Genomic DNA, 22,615 nt, shown 5'->3' on the forward strand with positions numbered 1-22,615 from the left:
TTACACAAAGTAACACTTTATTACTACAAACGTATACAACACTGCACACTGATGAACACAATATTTGTCATAACATTTAAACTGAAATTATAATTAAGACTCTGAAATATTTCATGAAATAAATTACTCTGTAGACCAGTACATCAGCAACTCCACGACAAACAAATTGTACAGTACATACTAAAATGGCTCAAAACAAGTGTCACACAGTGTATTCAAGTCAATAATCCCAAACAGCTGAAAGCGCAGAAAGATTTTGCCCAATACTGCATCTGTGTAAACAGTGTTAGCTCAGCAGAGCTGAAATTCCACATAGCTTTGCCACTCCAACAGCAGAAAAAAGTGCATGCCTCTTAGAGCACAGCACAAGACAGGGTTCAGCTAATTCTAGTTTTTTATTTTAGTTTTTAAAGTCTTCTCCCACATACTTTAAAACATTCAACCAAATAATAATGTCATCTCCAAGTAAGCATTACAGCTGTTTATGTAAATGACAAACTGTGGCAGGAAGTTGAAAGTAGGCTGCTTTGAACAGAGGTAAAATTTGTACAGGTTACAGTTAAGCATTGCTTTGTGTACACCTGATAAATTACTACTTGTGTAAATATATGGTGAAAAACTAGTACACAAACATCAGTAGACTCAACTTCACAGATTGTGTGTCACCCCACTGGCTGATTATGAGGAAGGGGAATGGTGCTGAGCACTAAGTAATCAAATAATACACTTTAACTGCTGTGTTAATCCATATAACACCACTAATGTAATTAATGTAAATACCTAAAATAATGACAGTTCTAGGGTTGGGGTAAATTATTATTCTTACTTGCCCAGTCTGCAACATGGTGCCTTTTATCAAGCACTGCCTCTTAGTGCTCATATTGTGGGTAATTGGTAGACAGTATCGGTTTTTGCTTAAAAGCATACTCCATAATTCACCAGCAAACAGCTTTCAGCTCATCTTGGCAGTGTTCTGGCATATTTGTGATGTTGTAGTTGATGGAGTGTCCAGGATTACTAGTTGATGGGGGAAAGGCCTGGGAGAAGCAGTTTTCTTTGCTTTTGTCACCTGGTCATTATCACTACCATCAGTTCTGTCTGTCATGGAGAGAAACTGGATGTCTGAATGAACATTGGCGACTGTGTGGCGCCGTATTCCACCGGTCCTCTCCAGATATGCCTCGCCTTCTTGCTCCACAAGAGGCGTCAGCAAAGATTCCGCAGCAAAGTGTGTGATTGTGATCTCTGGCTGGCCAAAGAGCTGTGTAGTCTCTAAACTGGAGTTTTTCAATTGACACCCTGCTGCAAGAGTAGAAAGGACTGGTTACATCATGTCGTACAATGAATGTGGCAAGTGACTGTGACAGTCTAAAGCAGGGGGTGTACAAACATACAGCCTACAGGCTAGATCTGCCCCGATGAAGCTTCTAATCCAGCCTGCCAAATGAACTGAGAATCGGTGTTCTAAACTAAAATGGTCTTGTGGACCATAATTGAATTGAAAGATTAAAAAAGAGCTAGTATCTGTTATCCCACTAGGGGGCGGAATAGAGCAACAAGCTAAGCACAGACTCAGCTACTGACAAAATATGATAATTATATTGTATAAAATTCTTCATTAGGAAGCTAATGTTTTTATACACTATAACCATGTCTTTTTTCCATAGGAACAAATAAGAAAAATAAAGCTAATAATGAATTAGTGGCATCACAGCAATGGGGTTCCTTACACTTATGCAATAACATTTTTTATTTGTAAATAATTTGCAAACTACATTCATTTTCTGTCCCACTTCTATATTAAGGAGCATTTTGTTTGGATGCATGCAGTATAATCTCAGTTGAGTAAAACCATAATTTTTATTTTTTTTTTTGTAATGAATTGCAGTCTATTTATTTGTTCTGCAGGTTATGTACATACACTCACACTCACTTTAATAGGAATATCTGTATACCTGCTCATTTATGCAGTTATACAGTCACGCAAACATGTGGCAGCAATGCTATAGGAAAAAAAAAGGTCATGCAAATACAGGCAAGGGTTTAATGGTAGAAGATAAGATAATTACATGAACAAGCAGGTGGACGGAGAGTGTATGTGCAATTCATTTGTGCATTCAGAATGCAGACAGATGAACACACTTTAGAGACGTTATTGCTTTATTAAACTGATTTTTTTTTAATCCGGCCCATTACACCCCTGGTGTAAGTTTAAGATCTTACCTGAAGTGGAGTCCCTGTGGCTCATATAGAGGTAGTTACTCAGGTAAGGTGAAATCACCATATCCACTAGTCGCTCTAGAAGGCAGTATTCTTTACTAGGCCCACTAGGCTCATGAATGCCCTATGGTTTAAAAAAAAACCCAAAAAAAACCCCCATTAAATATGTAGCTGTAGAGGCTATTAACTTGTTTTGAAAGTTGATAAATACAGTAACTGAGTGTTGAACTTGTGCAATGTGTGTGCATAAATATGTGGGGCATGACAGTTTTAATATTTGTACAGGGTGCTTGTAGCACTTGTAACACAATATTGTATGAAAATAAGTGTAAACAAAACATTGGGCTACCTTCATAGAGATATTCAGATATTTAGAAATGTCTAATATAGAACAGGAGAACAATAATGTTCTTAAGTAAAATCAGGAGCAGTAGAATAAAATTCCCACCTGCAGTATGAGAAGCATCTGTACTATGGCAGGAGGATATGAGGCAGTATGCAGCATGTTCTCTAGAGAAAGTTTCAACAAGACCTGGTCCCTAAAACCCAGCAGAGCCATCTGTCTCACAGTCAGCTCCTGACCCTGTGATCATTCATGTGCGCGCGCACACACACACACACACACACACACACACACACACACACACACACACACACACACACAATCACCACATTGTCTAAGGACTAAGGCTGGCTAACAACATTCTGTAGTGAATGACACTACTCAGTTACCTGCACAGGATAGAATATAGCTTGAAGAGTTGGCAGGATCTCTGTGAAAAATGTTACCCACATCTCAGACAGAGCCTGGAGACAGTTTTCTTCTAGGACGGGGGGGGGGACCCAGAAGAAGTGAATCTCAGCACATATTCGACACGCCACAATAATTTGTTCAAACTAGAGCATGGGCCAGAAAGGTACTCAACATTCACAATTATAGAATATTTTGGGGCATATAGAACAGTCCTTTGACAAACTATATAAAAATGCAGTGAGGACCATGCTAAGCACATCTGTACAACTACAAGTACATATGTCAGTACTGACCCTCCTGAAGCTGAATCTTCTCCAATATGTGTGCCAGGCCTTTGCTCAAGAGCTGATCCTATGTCCAATTAGAATGAAATGATGTTAAAGCATAGCAAGATTTACTGAAATCAACAAACAGGAAAAGTCCAGAATTATTTGCACCATTCATATATATTTGAGATTAAGCACATGGGGAAGCTATATAATATACTGTTTTTCCAAACAAAAAGCTTTAAGTAGTTATTTTCATTCAGCAGAAATTTTTAAATAATAATAAATTTCTTTATTTTTTTCGCGGTGCGGTTTCCATCAAATCCTGCACTCTGATTGGCTGGCGAGCGGGTCTGTATCCTACGATACGGACCCTGGTTACGGACCTCTGGCGACTCGCTTGTTCACAACAACAAACTTAGCAGAATTTTTTTGTCAACATTTATCTTTTTTTTATAAGATTTATTTATAAGATTATCAAAAATCTTATATATTTTTGCCAGCATTTCTCAGGAGAATAGCATTAATTTTACAGCATGGATAGTGATAACGACGGTCTTCACAGCGAAAGCAAGTTTTACTACCCTGAGGAAGAAGAAATAAAATAAAACATTTCAGGAGAAAGCTAAAAACCTCTAACTTGGTAACGCCGAGCAAAAACATGGCTGAATCCTGAATGACTCAATTTTGTATAAATAGGGGACTACATAGGTGGCAAAATGTAGTTTTTTCCCTGCCATGGAAGTGCACTTGTATACTGAGGAGGAAGCCATTTGCATGACAGCCGTGAATGAGGATTCAAAATAGCGGCTCGCCTTGGCTCGGTTTTCCCTTTCGGGCGCTCTCGTTTTCTGTTAGAATTTGGTAAAGAAAAAAATTAATATATTATTTACCAGCTTAAGGTCGGTCCGTATGGTGAAATACCGTGACCTCGGCCTTGAATACTGACCTCAGTCACGGTATTTCACAATACGGACCGACCTTAAGCTGGTAAATAACACACACACACACACACACACACACACACATATATATTTCTAAATTATTAATTAATTCTAATTGATTTCTATAATGATTTGGATGCATGTTTGAGGTCATTTTACAGGCTGATTGTGTACTTGGCCAAAAAGTGTTTTTTTTTTGCCCCTCCACATCTGACCGTAACACATGGTTCCCAATGTACTTCTTTTGAAATTTTTTATTTTTGCATTACTGATTATATCGGTGGCATATTATTGGATTGTTCTCAAAAAGGGATTTTTTTCATGCTACCCTTTTAAACTGCTTGTTATTATGCAGGTGGCTTCTCACTGTTGTTTGTGAAACTTAAAAATCCAAAGGATCAACTAAACTGCCCAATTTTGAAACTGTGATCTTTTAGTTGTTCTTAGCTTTCTCACCATCCTCTTCACTATACAGGGCAGGGCAGTATGGCCCATGTCCTCCTCCTGGCAAAATTTCAACTAAATTTTTTTTTTTGAAACGATGGACCTGATTTTGCTTAATGGAATTTCCTAGAGACTGAGATAAATTAAATATTTTATATTCGTTTACATTTAATTTAAATACTTTTTTAGGACATCACTGTCGTGTTTGTTTTTAAACACTATTATAAAAAATAAAAATTCTCATGAGAATAATTTTCTTAGAAGAAACAGAAATAAAATATTTGAATTGAAATATTTAGTTTAAATCTTGTGCATTATAACTGTTTTAGGCAAACATTTTAGCTTATTATATGAACATGTAACACCTGAAAGTATTCTGTAATGAAGGAGCCCAATTCTGTCCTTTGAAGCCATCTGAGAACACACAGATATAATGGAGCAAAATGAGCTAAAAACAACCATCACGATATCCCTATCAATATTAAACGTGCACTATAAAACGACTAGCAGCAAGATCTTCACACTTTACTAAATTTTACAAATGCATAATTATACAGAATCATTTCAATATCAAAAACTAAACTGAAGTATCTGTCAGTGCAGATTTGAAATTTATTGTTTATTTCCCCCCACCTGATGCTTTCATTCAGACTGTACAGCTCGTTGGTCTGCAGCCCTCCGCCTTGAAATACTTTGATGACAGCAGATTGGACACTGCAAAGCACATCAAGTGAATCAGCTTCTAGAAACCAAATGTGCTCTCACTACACCATTTCTGTATGGAAATTTTAGCACACAACAAGCAGTGAAATTGCATAGTCATGAATAGATAATAAGCAGAACTTCCTCATGAAGTGTGCCACATAAGCATTTAAAAATTTCTGCGTAAATCCTTTCTGACTAAATGAGGATATGTGTTTCCGTCCAAAGTCACCATACCCTCCCTTTTCGGCCCTGAACCCCTTACAAATGAATAACATCCTGCTCACCACTTCCTGAGAGTGGGGCAGCAGCAGCCCTATTTCCAGACAGATATAAAGAGGGTAAAATGTGGAATGGCTTGGGTTCCCCCCCATACATATACACAGTCAGCATAGGTCCAGTTTTACATAGTATAAAATATGTACTGTGCATAAATATCATATAACATATATACCCAGGATAGATTTTTATTATGATCATGTTTCCTTAGCAATGATGTACGGTAACACTCTACTAATTCACAAACTAGCTGTTTTTCATCAAAGGGGAATTATACCAATTTTTCAAGTATTTATCTTTAAGTGAGAAGTAAACAAATTGAGCAACCATCAGTTGTAGGATCCATCAGTTACAGGATCTACGAACACACATTTAGCAGTGTTCCCTTCTGCTGGACGTCCTCTCTGTGGTTTTATACGCAATTTCACAATAAATTGGTTTTTATTAAAGTACTAATTTCCCTTACAAGGTCCTGCATGTATTTTACCTGGCTAAGACAGGCAGAGTTTTGCTGCCTTAGATCAACAAATAGCAAAATAGGAAAAGTTGTGGCTGCTGGTATTCATCAGTGAAGCTGCAGGAAGATGCATGGAACTCAACATACAGTAGGCTACATTTGACAAATAATAGCATACTGTATAGTGGCAAGCTATAGAGAAAAAAAATTACAAATCAGATATCTTGCATATTCCATGCTGGAAATCAACATTACCTACCAGGAGTCAAGTTTGCTTATTTAACCAACATCTGGCCATTAGCTTTCTTTGATCATCATCTCTTCCAATTCAGTTGAAGTAGACAGAAAAAATTTCCAAAATTGCTGAGTTCATGTGAGCCAGAAACTGTTCATCATGGGTGATACACAGGGCTGTCATTTTCTCATCTCCAGACACATGGGGTTATTGAATAAGCAGCATTGTGAATTGCAAAATTTGGCTGCACAGACATTCAATTTTGGTTGACATTTGTTGCAGCAACACCCCAGTTTCCATCTGCCCTGGACTGTTTCTGATTCTCTCTTCTGTAGAACCCAGTTCAAATTCTTATAGCTCTGACACATTTTGAAAACAATAGACCTGCTGGGAATCTTAGTACTTTGAGAATCTTCACAGTAAGTAGGCACAGTAACTAAACACAAACCATAAATGAAAGAAAAGCTCATAATAGTGGCGTTGACTGATTCTATGTATAGTTTACTGTAACAACACCAACTGCCGCAATGGTTTAGAGGTTGGACTTGCACTCACTCAATGTATATGAATCACAATGACAACAGAATGTAAGCTCTTAAGTATTTCAAATCCCCACTTCAAAACAACGTCACTGTATGCTCTGTAAAAGGGGGTAGTTTTCATCAGAACAATGTGAATCATTTTGTGTTACTTCTCACTCAGTATATGATGCCACAATATTACAAAAATTAGTACAATTTCCCTTTAAAAGTCCTTCAAATATTTTATATACTAAGCTGAACAAAATCTGGTTTAAATTGTTATTTTCAAGTGTTTGTCAAAAGGCATCGTTCTATATTATTTGAGATAAAATTCCCTAATTAGGACCATAAGTAGGACTTTTCAAATACATGTGTGTGCCTGTAGAGGAGTATACCCACCTATTCCAGATACTTGCATTGGAGAGTTGTAGAGATGGTGAACTGGCGTGAAAGCGGGCCAGATCTGACAGCACTGGTGAGCTCATAAAGCGAGGACGCCGAAAAGATCCCATTACGCAGTGGAAGTGAAGGCCACCGGGTAACAGATGAATGCTAGTGGGTGCAAACGAGTTCAAGTCAACTTGTACTTCCTTTGTAGAAATGTACTCACGTGAGAGAAAGTGAGTGCAAAAACGGTTACAAGCGTGTTGTTTACCCCATATTTATCTGTGGTGACTCACAAAGATATACATGTATGTCATAGTGAAAGCCACATACAGCGTCTGACAGAGCCGAGCTCATTTCCTTTAGTCTGAACTCTTCCTGCCTAAACCCTGCACGATGGTGTTTCCCACATGATTAGTGTCTATGGCACGGAGTCTAGTTTTTTATTTTATTGAAGTAATGGACTTTAATGGACTGTTAATAGAATTCTGATGCTGCTGATGCATGTGAATATGACAGCTGTCTCCCTCATGTCATCCCTCCATCAACTCATGCATGCATATTTAATGAATGTGTTGTACATTTCTGACTCAGACCATACTGCTCACACATAGAGGCAATGCTCCATCCCACACACATCTGATACCGTCACTGTATCAAAATTCTAAATGTAACTGACTTTATAAAAAAAAAAAACATTTCCTGGACACATGAATCTGGTTGTGAGTGGCTGGCTGGCAATCATTTGGGACACTGGAACTTTGTGTTGTTTAAAAACAAAAGCTACAGACTAGACATTTCCAAGAAGCCAATTTCCTTTAACTGTGATCAGATTGATGTATTACACAGCTTAAGTAAAGGCACAACAACATGACTCTAAACGAAAATGATATGCACTCTTGCTTGCCATCTGGTAAACATGGGCATGTAAGCTTGGCAAACTTATGCCCAGTTCTGTTGATTCATGAGCAGCTTTTGGGCTCTTGGAAACACACTATAAAAAGATAGCTTGCCTACAAAAAGGCATCAACATGATCTTGTATTACAGGACTCCACTTATTATGCAGTGCCTTCATACCAGTCAAAAACTAGGATTAGTAGTTTGTTTACATCCGGGCCTTTATTGTGTCAAGGCATTTAGAGAGAGCATTTTGAACATTTTCTGCTGTCCTGTGACAGCCCTGTCATGTGAAGCCATTCATGAGAGTTAAACTAATTAATGTAATTAAAACACACAAACCCGATAACTGAGCATGGACTTGATTAGATCATGTCAGCTTAACTCAAATGAGAACAATGATATTTTAGGAAACTGAACTTTGAATAGGATTCAGAAAACAAAACATTCATGCTGAAATGTTCACAGCTATGGCTGAAACAACAACAACAACAACAACAAGGAAGTATTTTCACTTCCCTGCTGAAAAAAAAAAACAGTTTAGTCTGACTAGCTACCAGTTGCCAAAACACAGAAAGAGCTGGTCAAACTGGTAGACTATCCTGACCAGCTGCTCCATGCTGGTGGATGGAAACAGTTTCTGAATTACTGCTACTGCAGCATTGTAGACAAATTATTTTAAGGAAAATTACACAGCAATAAGGCAATTAGGAACCCCCCCCCCCCAAAGATTTGTTTAGCCAAGTAACCAGGAAACTGGAAAATAGCCTGGTTTAGGCCCACCTGCTTGACCAGTTCAGGCTGAGTTTTGGGAGCTGGCTGGGTATTTTAAGAGGGTATGCTCTCAGAAATAGGGGTACAGTAGGAGCCCATTTCTGTCCCCCAAGGTACAATATACACTAACGTACCTGCTAGGGCTCATTATTGGACTTCAAGGTAACCATGTGTACCTTTTTAGGGTCAAAAAGTTACACATATACACTACCGTTCAAAAGTTTGGGGTCACTTTGAAATGTCCTTATTTTTGAAAGAAAAGCACTGTTCTTTTCAATGAAGCTCACTTTAAACTAATCAGAAATCCACTCTATACATTGCTAATGTGGTAAATGACTCTTCTAGCTGCTGGTTTTTGGTGCAATATCTCCATAGGTGTATAGAGGCCCATTTCCAGCAACTCTCACTCCAGTGTTCTAATGGTCCAATGTGTTTGCTCATTGCCTCAGAAGGCTAATGGATGATTAGAAAACCCTTGTACAATCATGTTAGCACAGCTGAAAACAGTTGAGCTCTTTAGAGAAGCTATAAAACTGACCTTCCTTTGAGCAGATTGAGTTTCTGGAGCATCACATTTGTGGGGTCGATTAAATGCTCAAAATGGCCAGAAAAATGTCTTGACTATATTTTCTATTCATTTTACAACTTATGGTGGTAAATAAAAAAGTGTGACTTTTCATGGAAAACACAAAATTGTCTGGGTGACCCCAAACTTTTGAACGGTAGTGTATGTTCCCAATCAGTATATAAATGGTACAAGTAAGTACCAGAGGGTACTGTATCAGTGAGAAGCCCTTGTACCCCTAAAGGTACAGTAGTGTAGGCTACTTTGTTTTCTGAGAGTGTAAACAGAACACAGCACCACTTAAAACAATAACGTTAATTTAGAATTTTGTCTTAAATTACATTTCACTTTAAGTTTGGAAAATGTTCCAGCCTCTTTTATTTTTTAAGCCTTTAGTTCATAGCCTAAGCCATGTCAAGTCAACATCAATGATGGTTTGAGCTTCCCAGACTCAGAGCATCACAGCACTTTCACTTTGAAGTAACAAAAAGGCGGTTAGTATACAGCAGCATCTCACGTAGCACTTTGCTTCAGCTTTTAAACGACGTATTTATTTACAACAGCAAACATGAATAAGTTTTCTAGTGCATCTCGGACAATTGAGCTCTCTCTCTCTCTCTCTACACACACACACACACACACACACACACTCACCAAATCTTGGTCTCAGCCAGGATAAAGTTGCCTTAGGGTTTCTCTCACACACGCCTCTGCTAGAATAGCGACAAAAGCACTAATGCCTGTCGAAGTCCTAACATCACGGATACAGCAATAAAATTGAAAGGTTACTGGTTCGAAGGCGATGAAGGGAGCTCTGAACTAGCTGTGTGTGCGGGGGGAGGAGTTAGTGTGTCGCGCTCTATTGCTTCACTTGATCCGCACACAGGCGGCACTTTTCATGACAGAAAACGCGTTATGCGTATTAATTTGAAGTTTAGCTTCTGTGTCCTAGCCAGCAATGTTGCATCCCATTCCGCCACACTGTCTCCTCAGACTTTACAGCAGTACATCTGCATCGATTATTTTCAATGAACGTGTTCTCCTTCAGTAATTATTACTGTAAACAATGCTGTTAGAAATAGAGCTCCCAAGTCCTGAAGGCATGTGTGCACAGGTGCGAGTGTAAATAATTATTCTGCTAAACAGGAAAGGCAATAAAATCATATTTAGCCTGGATTTACACCAGCCATTTTTAAACATTTTTATTTCACCTCGTGACCCTTGTCTCTAAGGCTCCACAAGGGCCAATCAATCAATCAATCAATCAATCAATCAAAAAAGTAGTCTCTTAAATTTTTTCCATAGCTGATACAGTACAGAGAATCACAGTTGAAAAGCTTCAGTTAATGTGCACATGAATCTCACATCAGAATGGGACAAAAAAAAAAAAAAGAAGTGATCTCAGTGATGGTGACTATGGTGTGGTTGTTGGCACCAGACAGGATTTTCACAGAAAACTCTCCAGAGTTTCCAGTGAGAAAAATCCAAGCAGTTCTGTGGGGGAAATGTCTTGTTGATGAGAGAGGTCAGAGCAGAATGGCCACACTGGTTTGCACCCCAGTAACACTGGGGAACAATTTGACAAAAATTTCTGTTGAGTTAGATTTTTATGCTGATTAAAACTAAAATTGGCAAGCTGATTCCAAAATTGCAGTCAGTTTTTTTTCTAGCACGTCAAGTTTTTTCTCCACAGCTTACCCTCCAGATAAGCAAAATTCCACTGTAGTAAGACTATTTGAAGGTTATGGAAGAACGTTATCAGGGTAGATGGGATGTACATATGATGGCTGACTATTGTTGGAGCATCAAACGCGATAGTCCTCAAGTTGAACACTCCAGAAAGAGCTATAAATGTAAATTTTTACCTTAACTACTTGCACAGGTGGCACGGTGGTGTAGTGGTTAGCATAGTTGCCTCACAGCAAGAAGGTTCCGGGTTCGAACCCAGCGGCCGGCGAGGGCCTCTCTGTGTGGAGTTTGCATGTTCTCCCCGTGTCTGCGGGGGTTTCCTCTGGGTGCTCTGGTTTCCCCCACAATCCAAAGACATGCAGTTAGGTTAACATGGGGTGGCTTTGGGCTGAGGTGCCCTTGAGCAAGGTACCTGCTCCCTGGGTGCTCTGGTGTGGCTGCCCACTGCTCTGTGTGTGTGTTCACTGCTTCAGATGGGTTAAATGCAGAGGATGAATTTCACTGTGCTTGAAGTGTACATGTGACGAATAAAGGTTTCTTCTTGTACACAATTATAATTACAGTAGCCATATCTTTTGTAAAAACATAAGTGTTAAATAAACATTGCAGTCATGCCTGTTTCTTTCATATTTCATTGTATGTCAATATTTGTAAATTTTTATAAAACAAGCACATATCTGTTAAGTACAGTATTTTTCATATTTTTTAAGAAAACGGGGATCCTATAGTTCAAAAACTTGACATGATAGAGAAAAACTGAGATCAGTTTTGGATTCCGCACCCAAAAATTAGTTAAAAACAGCTGTCAGACCTAACTCAACAAAAATTGTGTTCCCCAGTGTAATCATTTGAACAGTAACAGTTTACTTATTTCACATGATTAATTATTTGGAGTGGTAACAATAAAAAAAAAAAAAATATTCCATTTTTTTCAGTGGTTCATTGTAGTTTGTTTTTGTTGTATGCAATACAGCTTTTTTTTAATCAGTCACAATAAGATAAAGTATTAAGACAAAGTGACCTAAATTAAGACAGTAGGTTTTAAAAATTCTGCACTGGATTATATTTGAACCTTCAGATTAAGACTGTGTCTACTAAGTACTTAATTTTTTTCCCTTCATGTTCTAACTTTAATCCGTTTCACCTTCCTGTTTCATTCCTGCATATACAGTAAATGTAAGTTTAGAAACTCTGCTGATTCATTACTGAATTTATAACATCTGGTTCTAGGCTATTTATTCACAACTCTGATGATTTTTCTGTTATCTGCATCACCAGCTGTACTTGTTTTATGCAGATGACTTGGTCTGAGCCAAAAAATTTGAATGATTTCCTTCTTTCTTACACATCAACAGCTAGTTCACATTTCCTGAATCAAACAGTAGTTTTAGATTTAGCGAGGTCAATGGATCAATGTTAGCTGAATAAAAAACAAGAATATTACTAAAAGTTAACTTTTATATTACATAGAAAAAGTTAAAGAAGTAAAAATACTGTGTATGCACTGGGTAGAACAGGGAACCCAGAAAACCTCCTCCAGGTTCTCTGTGCACACTGTCTAAATACAATTCCTAAATAATGTTAACATTGCTTGTCCATGTACAGTATTTTGTATATACAAGTGTTCAAAGTGTTTGTGAATGCCATGATCATGGCCTATTAAATGTCGTTGATAGACTTTGGCACAGCTGGAAAACACCCCCTGACATTTTCAAGATTCCTGTATAGCACATTTAGTTAGCACACCAAATCTAAAACATAGCTGCACAGGGGCTTGATAAGTGACAGATAAGTGAAACAATCACTTTGGGTCAAAAACAACAAAATAAAACAAAAAAACAGAAGCACTGCACACTGGTGACATCTAGTGGTCAAACCCCTGTAGATGCATCTGGAAAGCCACAAAACAAAACATAATTTGTATTTCTGTTTATTTGCATGTATTTTCATGTACATGTAGCCTACCCTGTATATCCTGAAAAAAGATCCATATTTATTAAGGCAAGGCAAGGCAAGTTTATTTATATAGCACATTTCATACACAATGGCAGTTCAATGTGCTTTATAGAAGCAAAAACAAAAACAGTAAACAATAGAGAAATAAAATTACATAAAATAATTTTATTTTTAATCTAAAACAATTAATTAAAAGAATTAAAAGAAAATAATAAGAATTAAACAACAGTAGAAATAAAATAATAAAATGCCAAAAAGAAAAAAGAAGAAAAAGAAACCAGCGGAATAAAATAGAATAAAATTAAAGTAAATTTAAAACATGCAGAGAAATTAAAGATTATAAAAAATGTAAAAATATTAATTATTTAACAGAAAGCATCTGAAAACAGCTTGGTCTTTAACCTAGATTTGAAGCTGCCAACAGCAGGAGCATTTTTAATGTCCTCTGGGAGTTGGTTCCATAGATGTACTGCGTAGTAGCTAAAAGCTGCTTCACCACACTTTAACAACTGGTTTTAATAGTAAATTTTTCTGTTGCAATCTGGTAGATCTGATTGGGTGAGGCCGCTGCAACATATCAGAGAGGTAATTGGGCCCTGTACCATTTAGAGATTTATACACCAGCAGCAATGCTTTAAAGTCAATTCTGTAGCTTACTGGAAGCCAGTGAAGGGACCTTAGAATTGGGGTAATGTGCTCTGTTCTTTTTGTTCGTGTGAGAACCCTCGCCGCTGCATTTTGAACCAGCTGAAGTCGTTTGATGGTCTTCAAACATACAGGTCTTCATATATGCTTAATTTTTATGTTTTTAATTTTATGGTTAAGTTATAGAGGGGCGGTGTAGTGGTTAGCACCGTTGCCTCACAGCAAGAAGGTCCTGGGTTTGAGCCCAGCGGTCGACGAGGGCCTTTCTGTGTGGAGTTTGCATGTTTTCCCCCTGTCTGTGTGGGTTTCCTCTGGGTGCTCTGGTTTTCCCCCAAAGATGTGCAGATTAGGCTAATTGATGGCTCTAAATTGACCGTAGATGTGAGTGTGAATGGTTGTTTGTGTCTAGGGGCCCGTCCACATGAGTACGTGGCCTCACCCAATACGCTGTCATTTTGAAAAAAATCTCTGTAAACACGGCGTCGTTTCCAGAAATATCTGCGTCCACACGGATTCACTGGAAACGACCCAAAACTCTGTAGTACATTTGCCAGGCCTGTATGTGGCGCTGTGACGCCGCCACACCAATACACTAAAACTGGAAGAGAAGCCATGGAGCATGCGTATAAAGGTCACGTGCTGTTTACAAACAAGCTCATAACACGAGAAGAGGACGATCATGGCCAGCGCAACTCTGAGAGGAAGAGGAGAGTCTTTTATGTGGACCGACAATGAAGTGGAACTTCTACTTCGTGTCACATTGGACGTTTCTGCAGCACGAGCACAAGCCTGTAGTCTGCCATTGTTGTTGTTATGACGTGTCTAGTGGCTGAGGTTAAAGGTTGGAGAGGCGGGGCTTATACGTCATTGCTTCTGAAAAAATCCGCATTCGCCATCCAGACGACTCTGGGCTATCCGGCGTTTTAGGATTTTCCCACTCTGGGACCCGTTTTCAAAAAATACCGGTTTCACACCTTGAAAAAGCTAGATCCGTCTGGACGCGAGGCCGAAACGATAAAGTATTTATGCGGATTCGACAAAAACGTACTCGTGTGGACGGGCCCTAATATGCTAGCTGTTTAAACACCTATTTGTATTCCATGTACTGCAGAGTATGACTGACCAGCTGACCAAAAGCAAGTACAATGGGAGCAGCATCTGCAGGAGTTACAGTGGTGCTTGAAAGTTTGTGAACCCTTTAGAATTTTCTATATTTTTGCATAAATATGACCTAAAACATCATCAGATTTTCACACAAGTCCTAAACACAGATAAAGAGAACCCAGTTAAACAAATGAGACAAAAATATTATACTTGGTTATTTATTTATTGAGGAAAATGATCCAATATTACATATCTGTGAGTGGCAAAAGTATGTGAACCTCTAGGATTAGCAGTTAATTTGAAGGTGAAATTAGAGTCAGGTGTTTTCAATCAACGGGATGACAATCAGGTGTGAGTGGGCACCCTGTTTTATTTAAAGAACAGGGATCTAGCAAAGTCTGATCTTCACAACACGTGTTTGTGGAAGTGTATCATGGCACGAACAAAGGAGATTTCCGAGGACCTCAGAAAAAGCGTTGTTGATGCTCAACAGGCTGGAAAAGGTTACAAAACCATCTCTAAAGAGTTTGGACTTCACCGATCCACAGTCAGACAGATTGTGTACAAATGGAGGAAAGTCAAGACCATTGTTACCCTCCCCAGGAGTGGTCGACCAACAAAGATCACTCTGAGAGCCAGGCGTGTAATAGTCAGCGAGGTCACAAAGGACCCCAGGGTAACTTCTGAGCAACTGAAGGCCTTTCTCACATTGGCTGATGTTAATGTTCATGAGTCCACCATCAGGAAAACACTGAACAACAATGGTGTGCATGGCAGGGTTGCAAGGAGAAAGCCACTGCTCTCCAAAAAGAACATTACTGCTCGTCTGCAGTTTGCTGAAGATCATGTGGACAAGCCAGAAGGCTATTGGAAAAATGTTTTGTGGATGGATGAGACCAAAATAGAACTTTTTGGTTTAAATGAGAAGCGTTATGTTTGGAGAAAGGAAAACACTGCATTCCAGCATAAGAACCTTATCCCATCTGTGAAACATGGTGGTGGTAGTATCATGGTTTGGGCGTGTTTTGCTGCATCTGGACCAGGATGGCTTGCCATCATTGATGGAACAATGAATTCTGAATTATACCAGTGAATTCTAAAGGAAAATGTCAGGACATCTGTCCATGAACTGAATCTCAAGAGAAGGTGGGTCATGCAGCAAGACAATGACCCTAAGCACACAAGTCGTTCTACCAAAGAATGGTTAAAGAAGAATAAAGTTAATGTTTTGGAATGGCCAAGTCAAAGTCCTGACCTTAATCCAATCTAAATGTTGTGGAAGGACCTGAAGCGAGCAGTTAATGTGAGGAAACCCACCAACATCCCAGAGTCGAAGCTGTTCTGTACGGAAGAATGGGCTAAAATTCCTCCAAGCCGGTGTGCAGGACTGATCAACAGTTACCGGAAACGTTTAGCTGCAGTTATTGCTGCACAAGGGGGTCACACCAGATACTGAAAGCAAAGGTTCGCATACTTTTGCCACTCACAGATATGTAATATTGGATCATTTTCCTCAATAAATAAATGACCAAGTATAATATTTTTGTCTCATTTGTTTAACTGGGTTCTTTTTATCTACTTTTAGGACTTGTGTGAAAATCTGATGTTGTTTTAGGTCATATTTATGCAGAAATATAGAAAATTCTAAAGGGTTCACAAACTTTCAAGCACCACTGTAGACTAAGCACTAGCACACAGGAGTACTACAGCACTAATAACATAGCAGTAGTCATCTCATCTCATTATTTCTAGCCACTTTATCCTGTTCTACAGGGTCGCAGGCAAGCTGGAGCCTATCCCAGCTGACCACGGGCGACAGGTAGGGTACACTCTGGACAAGTCGCCAGGTCATCACAGGGCCGACACATAGACACAGACAACCATTCACACTCCCATTCACACCTACGGTCAATTTAGAGTCACCAGTTAACCTAACCTGCATGTCTTTGGACTGTGGGGGAAACCGGAGCACCCGGAGGAAACCCACGCGGACACGGGGAGAACATGCAAACTCCACACAGAAAGGCCCTCGCCGGCCATGGGGCTCGAACCCGGACCTTCTTGCTGTGAGGCGACAGCGCTAACCACTACACCACCGTGCCGCCCCAGCAGTAGTCATGCTACAAATAATCACGATACCTAATAATATACATTAAGAATCTTGGCTTGATTTGAGAAATATACCATTCACTGTCAGAAATAGGGGTACAGTAGGAGTCCATTTCTGTCCCCCAAGGTACAATCTACAGTACACCAATGTACCCACTAGGGCTCATTATTGGACCTCAAGGTAATTATGTGCATGTTTTTTTTTTAGGACCAAAAAGGTACATATATGTCCCCTAGCAATATTTAAAGGATACAAATACCTTAGACCTTACCTTAGATCTAAGGGTACCTTAGAGGGTACTGCTCCAGTGACAAGCTACCCCTAAAGATACAGTACAGTAATGTACTTTATTTTCTGAGAATGCTTCATCAGCATATCAATCATTCAGAAACATCCTCCTTGTAAAACCTCCATGCCACTGTCCATCTCATTTGGATTAATGTTATTAGACAATTTAAGGTGTTCATTATTATTTATGTAATTCCATCATATTTACACATAACATTACATTGGATACATTTGGAGTTCCCTTATCAGCCCTAGAAACTATAATCAGGACAAAGCACATTTGCACCTACTGAGGAAATGGTCAAATCTGGCAGTAGAGTTTGGAATATGAATTAACACTGGGGAACACAATTTTTGTTGAGTTAGGTCTGACAGCTGTTTTTAACTAATTTTTGGGTGCGGAATCCAAAACTGATCTCAGTTTTTCTCTATCATGTCAAGTTTTTGAACTATAGGATCCCCGTTTTCTTAAAAAATATGAAAAATACTGTACTTAACAGATATGTGCTTGTTTTATAAAAATTTACAAATACTGACATACAATGAAATATGAAAGAAACAGGCATGACTGTAATGTTTATTTAACACTATTATGTTTTTACAAAGGATATGGCTACTGTAATTATAATTATGTGCAAGAAGAAGAAACCTTTATTCATCACATGCAAACTTCAATTCATCCTCTGCATTTAACCCATCTGAAGCAGTGAACACATGCACTCAGAGCAGTGGGCAGCCACACCAGAGCACCTGGGGAGCAGTTAGGGGTCAGGTACCTCGCTCAAGCCACCCCATGTTAACTTAACTGCATGTCTTTGGATTGTGGGGGAAACCAGAGCACCCAGAGGAAACCCACGCAGACACAGGGAGAACATGCAAACTCCACACAGAAAGGCCCTCGCCGGCCGCTGGGTTCGAACCCGGAACCTTCTTGCTATGAGGCGACTATGCTAACCACTACACCACCGTGCCACCTGTGCAAGTAGTTAAGGTAACAATTTACATTTATAGCTCTTTCTGGAGTGTTCAACTTGAGGACTATCGCGTTTGATGCTCCAACAATAGTCAGCCATCATATGTACCCTGATGTTCTTCCATAACCTTCAAATAGTCTTACTACAGTGGAATTTTGCTTATCCGGAGGGTAAGCTGTGGAGAAAAAACTTGACGTGCTAGAAAAAAACTGACTGCAATTTTGGAATCAGCATGCCAATTTTAGTTTTGATCAGCATAAAAATCTAACTCAACAGAAAATTTTTTTGAAATTGTTCCCCAGCCTATATTTTAACCTTTTCTGACATTCTTACAGAATAGAGAATACATGGTCTGTGCTCATATTTTACGACATAATATTGTTGAAATGCTGGTAAAAATAGGAATGATTTAAAAAAAAAATCAAACAACACCTCATATATCTCTGTACAATGTCATTCTCTAAATACAGTATATGTTTAGTGTGGGGCGGCACGGTGGTGTAGCGGTTAGCGCTGTCGCCTCACAGCAAGAAGGTCCTGGGTTCGAGCCCCGTGGCCGGTGAGGGCCTTTCTGTGTGCAGTTTGCATGTTCTCCGTGTCCGCGTGGGTTTCCTCTGGGTGCTCCGGTTTCCCCCACAGTCCAAAGATATGCAGGTTAGGTTAACTGGTGACTCTAAATTGACCGTAGGTGTGAATGTGAGTGTGAATGGTTGTCTGTGTCTATGTGTCAGCCCTGTGATGACCTGGTGACTTGTCCAGGGTGTACCCCGCCTTTCGCCCGTAGTCAGCTGGGATAGGCTCCGGCTTGCCTGCGACCCTGTAGAACAGGATAAAGCAGCTACAGATAATGAGATGAGATGAGATGTTTAGTGTGGTCCTACTAAGGGAACTCAGAACTCAGTGTTATAGGATGACCTACCCTATAATGCACTGTAGATGGCAATATAAGACCAGTATATAAACTGCTTAAGCTTTCAAACTGTTTGTTGTTGCTGCATATCATAACAATCAGATAATAATTTATTAGCTTTCTCCACTGAAAGAAATAATTTCTTACAATATATCAAAGGAACAATTTGCATCTCTACTCCACCATTTCGGGTTTTTTTTTGTCGTCACTGTGATACAAACATAGTTGTATGTCTTTCTCCATCACTGATGGATGTACTCCTTTCTGACATTAATGGTGTCGTGTGGATGGTATCTGAGGTGGCAGATCACTGGGAGAGCACAACAACAAGGAGTGCTGTGTGTAACAAGATACATAGACAGAAATAAGTGTCAGTGAGCTCTAGTTAGAACCATCTATGGCTTCTTAAGCTTGTTCTTGACTGCAAAGAGTTTCTTGCCTATCTGTCATCAAATAGGATTATTGCTGCCTAGCCTTGCAGAAGCATACTAAGTCCTTAGAGACACACTGCACTGAAGACCTTATTTACATATTTTCCTTACTCTGCTCGATTCAGTTATTTTACAGTTCCACAGGGACTGGGATTGAAAACCCTTACTTTAGGAACCACTCAGCAGCCAGAAAGGATTGTATTCAGAATATCAACCTCATCAGAATTTATAAAATATTGTACTTGGCTTGGATCAATAGGAATACTTGTTTTAAAAGATAAGAAAAGTGCTAATTCATAGTCATCAGAATGTGAATCAGCAAATCAGCAAAAAAGATAACATTTATTGGATTTAAAAAAAAAATCCTACTGAGCAGATGCTAAATAAATAAACAAACAAACAAATGAACAAAAAATAAAATTATCATTTTCGCAATATAACCCACCTCTACCTCTGGTCCTGGGTCCTGACTGCAGGATTTATGCTAGCTTTGCACATGAGAGGCTTGCTCTGGACAGGAACAACATCTTCAGCCTTCAGTGATTAATGATGAAAGCATTGACTCTAAGGGACAACATGGCAAAAGCAGTATTTTCCTTTCTCTCTTTCTCACTTTGTGTCTCTCTGATGCTCTGTATAAATTGCTTTTTTATCACATCTGGGTTTTTTTTGGTCTACAATCTATACCATTATTCTTTATTCTTGGACCTGCAACTTACATTGTATAAATAAGATTTGGTATTATATATATCACTCCTACAGTATAATGCCGACATTTTCAGTATTCTTTTTCCAATATTCATTCATTCATTTATCTATCCATCCATCCATCCATCCATTGATTGGGTAGTGGGGGTAGATCTGGAGCCTAACATGGGACCAAAATCCCAAAACCCAAATACAGGTCAGGTGATGTAAAAATGAGCAAAGTGAGGCAACAGCAAGACTCAATGTACAAACAAAGTTGAGAGAACCAGGAAACAATGCAAAGATGGCTTGGAATTGTCACTAGCTTTGTGGTAGGAGCTAACTTTCACAAAGTGTGTTTGAGTGTCCATGTTATTTAAAGGGTGCTTGTAATTGAGTACAGGTGTGTGTGTGTTTTCATGGATTGCCTACATCACACTAAAGACTCAAAAAACTTTATATGGCCAAAAGTATGTGGAAATCTGACGAACGCACCCATTATCCCAAAGTTATAAGTTCAGAATTGTCTTATAATGTCTTTGTATGCTGCAGCAATATTACTTTTTTTCATCACAGGAACTAAAGGGCCCAAACCAGCATGACAGTGTCCCTGTGCACAAAGCAAGGTCCATGAAGACATGTTTTGCCAAGGTTGGAGTGGAAGCATTTGAGTGGGCAGCACAGAGCCTTGACCTCAAGTCCACTGAAAATCTTTGAGATGAACTGGAATGAAGATTGCATGCTAAGCCTTCTCACTCAACATCAGTGTCTGATCTCACTATTGCTCCTATGACCAAATGGGCAAATACCCACAATTGTGTTTTCTTGTGAAGTCAACTGGTGACACAGCTGTCTGGGCAGTAAATGAAAGATTATTCTGCCACTTTGGTGGCAGTACAGAAAAGAATCTTGATGCACATCTTATATGTTGAGATATGGCGGCTCAAATCAAGCCATGCTTATAGCTTGAAAGTAATGTGGTACAGGGTCCTGCATTAATCAGTGCCTTTAGGTAAGTGGGGCTGGTAATGGATAAGAGACTTGCTCAAATCCATAAGGGATACATGAGGGATTTGACTAAATTACCTACTACTTTCCAACAGTTACAGAGGAATAACAAATGCTGTCAGGCAAAGAAAACTTCACCCAGCAGCACTTATTTTATACCTATATGTTGATAATGGGGCGGCACAGTGGTGTAGTGGTTAGCGCTGTCACCTCACAGCAAGAAGGTCCGGGTTCAAGCCCCATGGCCGGCGAGGGCCTTTCTGTGTGGAGTTTGCATGTTCTCCCCGTGTCCGCGTGGGTTTCCTCCGGGTGCTCCGGTTTCCCCCACAGTCCAAAGACATGCAGGTTAGGTTAACTGGTGACTCTAAATTGACCGTAGGTGTGAATGTGAGTGTGAATGGTTGTCTGTGTCTATGTGTAAGCCCTGTGATGACCTGGCGACTTGTCCAGGGTGTACCCCGCCTTTCGCCCGTAGTCAGCTGGGATAGGCTCCGGCTTGCCTGCGACCCTGTAGAACAGGATAAAGCGGCTAGAGATAATGAGATGAAATGAGATGAGATGAGATGTTGATAATGGTAATATTTCTCAATCATCAGCTGTCAGGTTATAGTCCTATGAAAATCATGACCTTGAGTTTGACATTTCAAAGTCATTCAAGGTCAGAAGTCATGGTGCCAAATGAAAGCCCATATGGCACTTCCTATAAGTTGATAATGGTAAATATCTGTCTACCATCAACCATTTTCAAGTTATAGCCCTCTGAAAATCCATGACCTTGAGTTTGACCTTTCAAGGTCACTCAAGGTCAAAGATCATGGTGCCAAATGAAAGGCTATATGGGAGTTCCTATATGCTCATAATAGTAAACATTTGTCTATTGGCAAATGTTTTTGAGTTATAATGGAAAATATATTATTTTGACCAAAAGGTTGACCTTTCCAGTGACCTTGACCTTTACTTTGACCCGATTACCTCCAAAATTTAATCAGCTAATTTATGGACCATTGCCCACTTACCCTGAAAATTTGAAATCAATTGGTGCAACTGTCTAGACGCTAGATTTGTTAACAGACAGACACACAAACAAACCGCACTGATTACCATACCTCGCCCCGCTTACTCCGTTGTGGGTGAGGTAATAAAACAATCAATGATGTGGAGGTTAGAATTTGCGTAGCAAAGTTAATTTCAAAGGGGAGTAGTGTGAATTTGCACCCCTGAATGTGCATGTTCTTGTAAAGATCAGTTCTTTCCAAATGCTATCTATCAAGGACTGAATAATTGCATATTCTATTGGAGAGGCTAAAATCCATGCAGACCTACTGACAATATCTATTGTACAGGGGATTTTAGCTGAAATATAGTGGTGG

At 39.3% G+C, this 22,615-nt stretch overlaps 1 protein-coding gene across 4 annotated transcripts; it reads right to left on the bottom strand.

The window, feature by feature from the left end:
* Window positions 1–10,267, bottom strand: prr5l (proline rich 5 like). 4 transcript variants are annotated; one of them, XM_060914735.1, is made up of 9 exons: window positions 10,098–10,266; window positions 7,222–7,374; window positions 5,262–5,342; window positions 4,994–5,042; window positions 3,268–3,325; window positions 2,953–3,044; window positions 2,669–2,803; window positions 2,224–2,344; window positions 1–1,299 (listed from the first exon to the last, which is right to left on the bottom strand). In XM_060914735.1, the coding sequence occupies exons 2-9, from the start codon at window positions 7,332–7,334 to the stop codon at window positions 953–955; spliced, it is 996 nt and encodes a 331-aa protein (XP_060770718.1). In that variant the 5' UTR covers window positions 7,335–7,374; window positions 10,098–10,266; the 3' UTR covers window positions 1–952. The 4 variants fall into 4 exon arrangements, 3 of the variants coding, with proteins under 3 accessions (XP_060770718.1, XP_060770719.1, XP_060770717.1); XM_060914736.1 differs by having other exon boundaries at window positions 1–1,302; window positions 2,953–3,041; window positions 10,098–10,265; XM_060914734.1 differs by having other exon boundaries at window positions 1–1,302; window positions 10,098–10,265.
* Window positions 10,268–22,615: the final 12,348 nt, after the last annotated feature.

The sequence above is a fragment of the Neoarius graeffei genome, chromosome 2 (genome assembly GCF_027579695.1).
Source record: "Neoarius graeffei isolate fNeoGra1 chromosome 2, fNeoGra1.pri, whole genome shotgun sequence".
Lineage (NCBI taxonomy): Eukaryota > Metazoa > Chordata > Actinopteri > Siluriformes > Ariidae > Neoarius > Neoarius graeffei.

Bases quoted from the DNA above. Each gene is read 5' to 3' on its own strand.
- prr5l (XM_060914734.1), bottom strand. From the start codon at position 7,334: ATGGGATCTTTTCGGCGTCCTCGCTTTATGAGCTCACCAGTGCTGTCA. The intron at 3,045-3,267 runs GTCAGTACTGAC...CCCCCGTCCTAG, and splicing joins GAAGATTCAGCTTCAGGAGG to AAGAAAACTGTCTCCAGGCT. The intron at 1,303-2,223 runs GTAAGATCTTAA...CTACTCTTGCAG, and splicing joins CCACAGGGACTCCACTTCAG to CAGGGTGTCAATTGAAAAAC.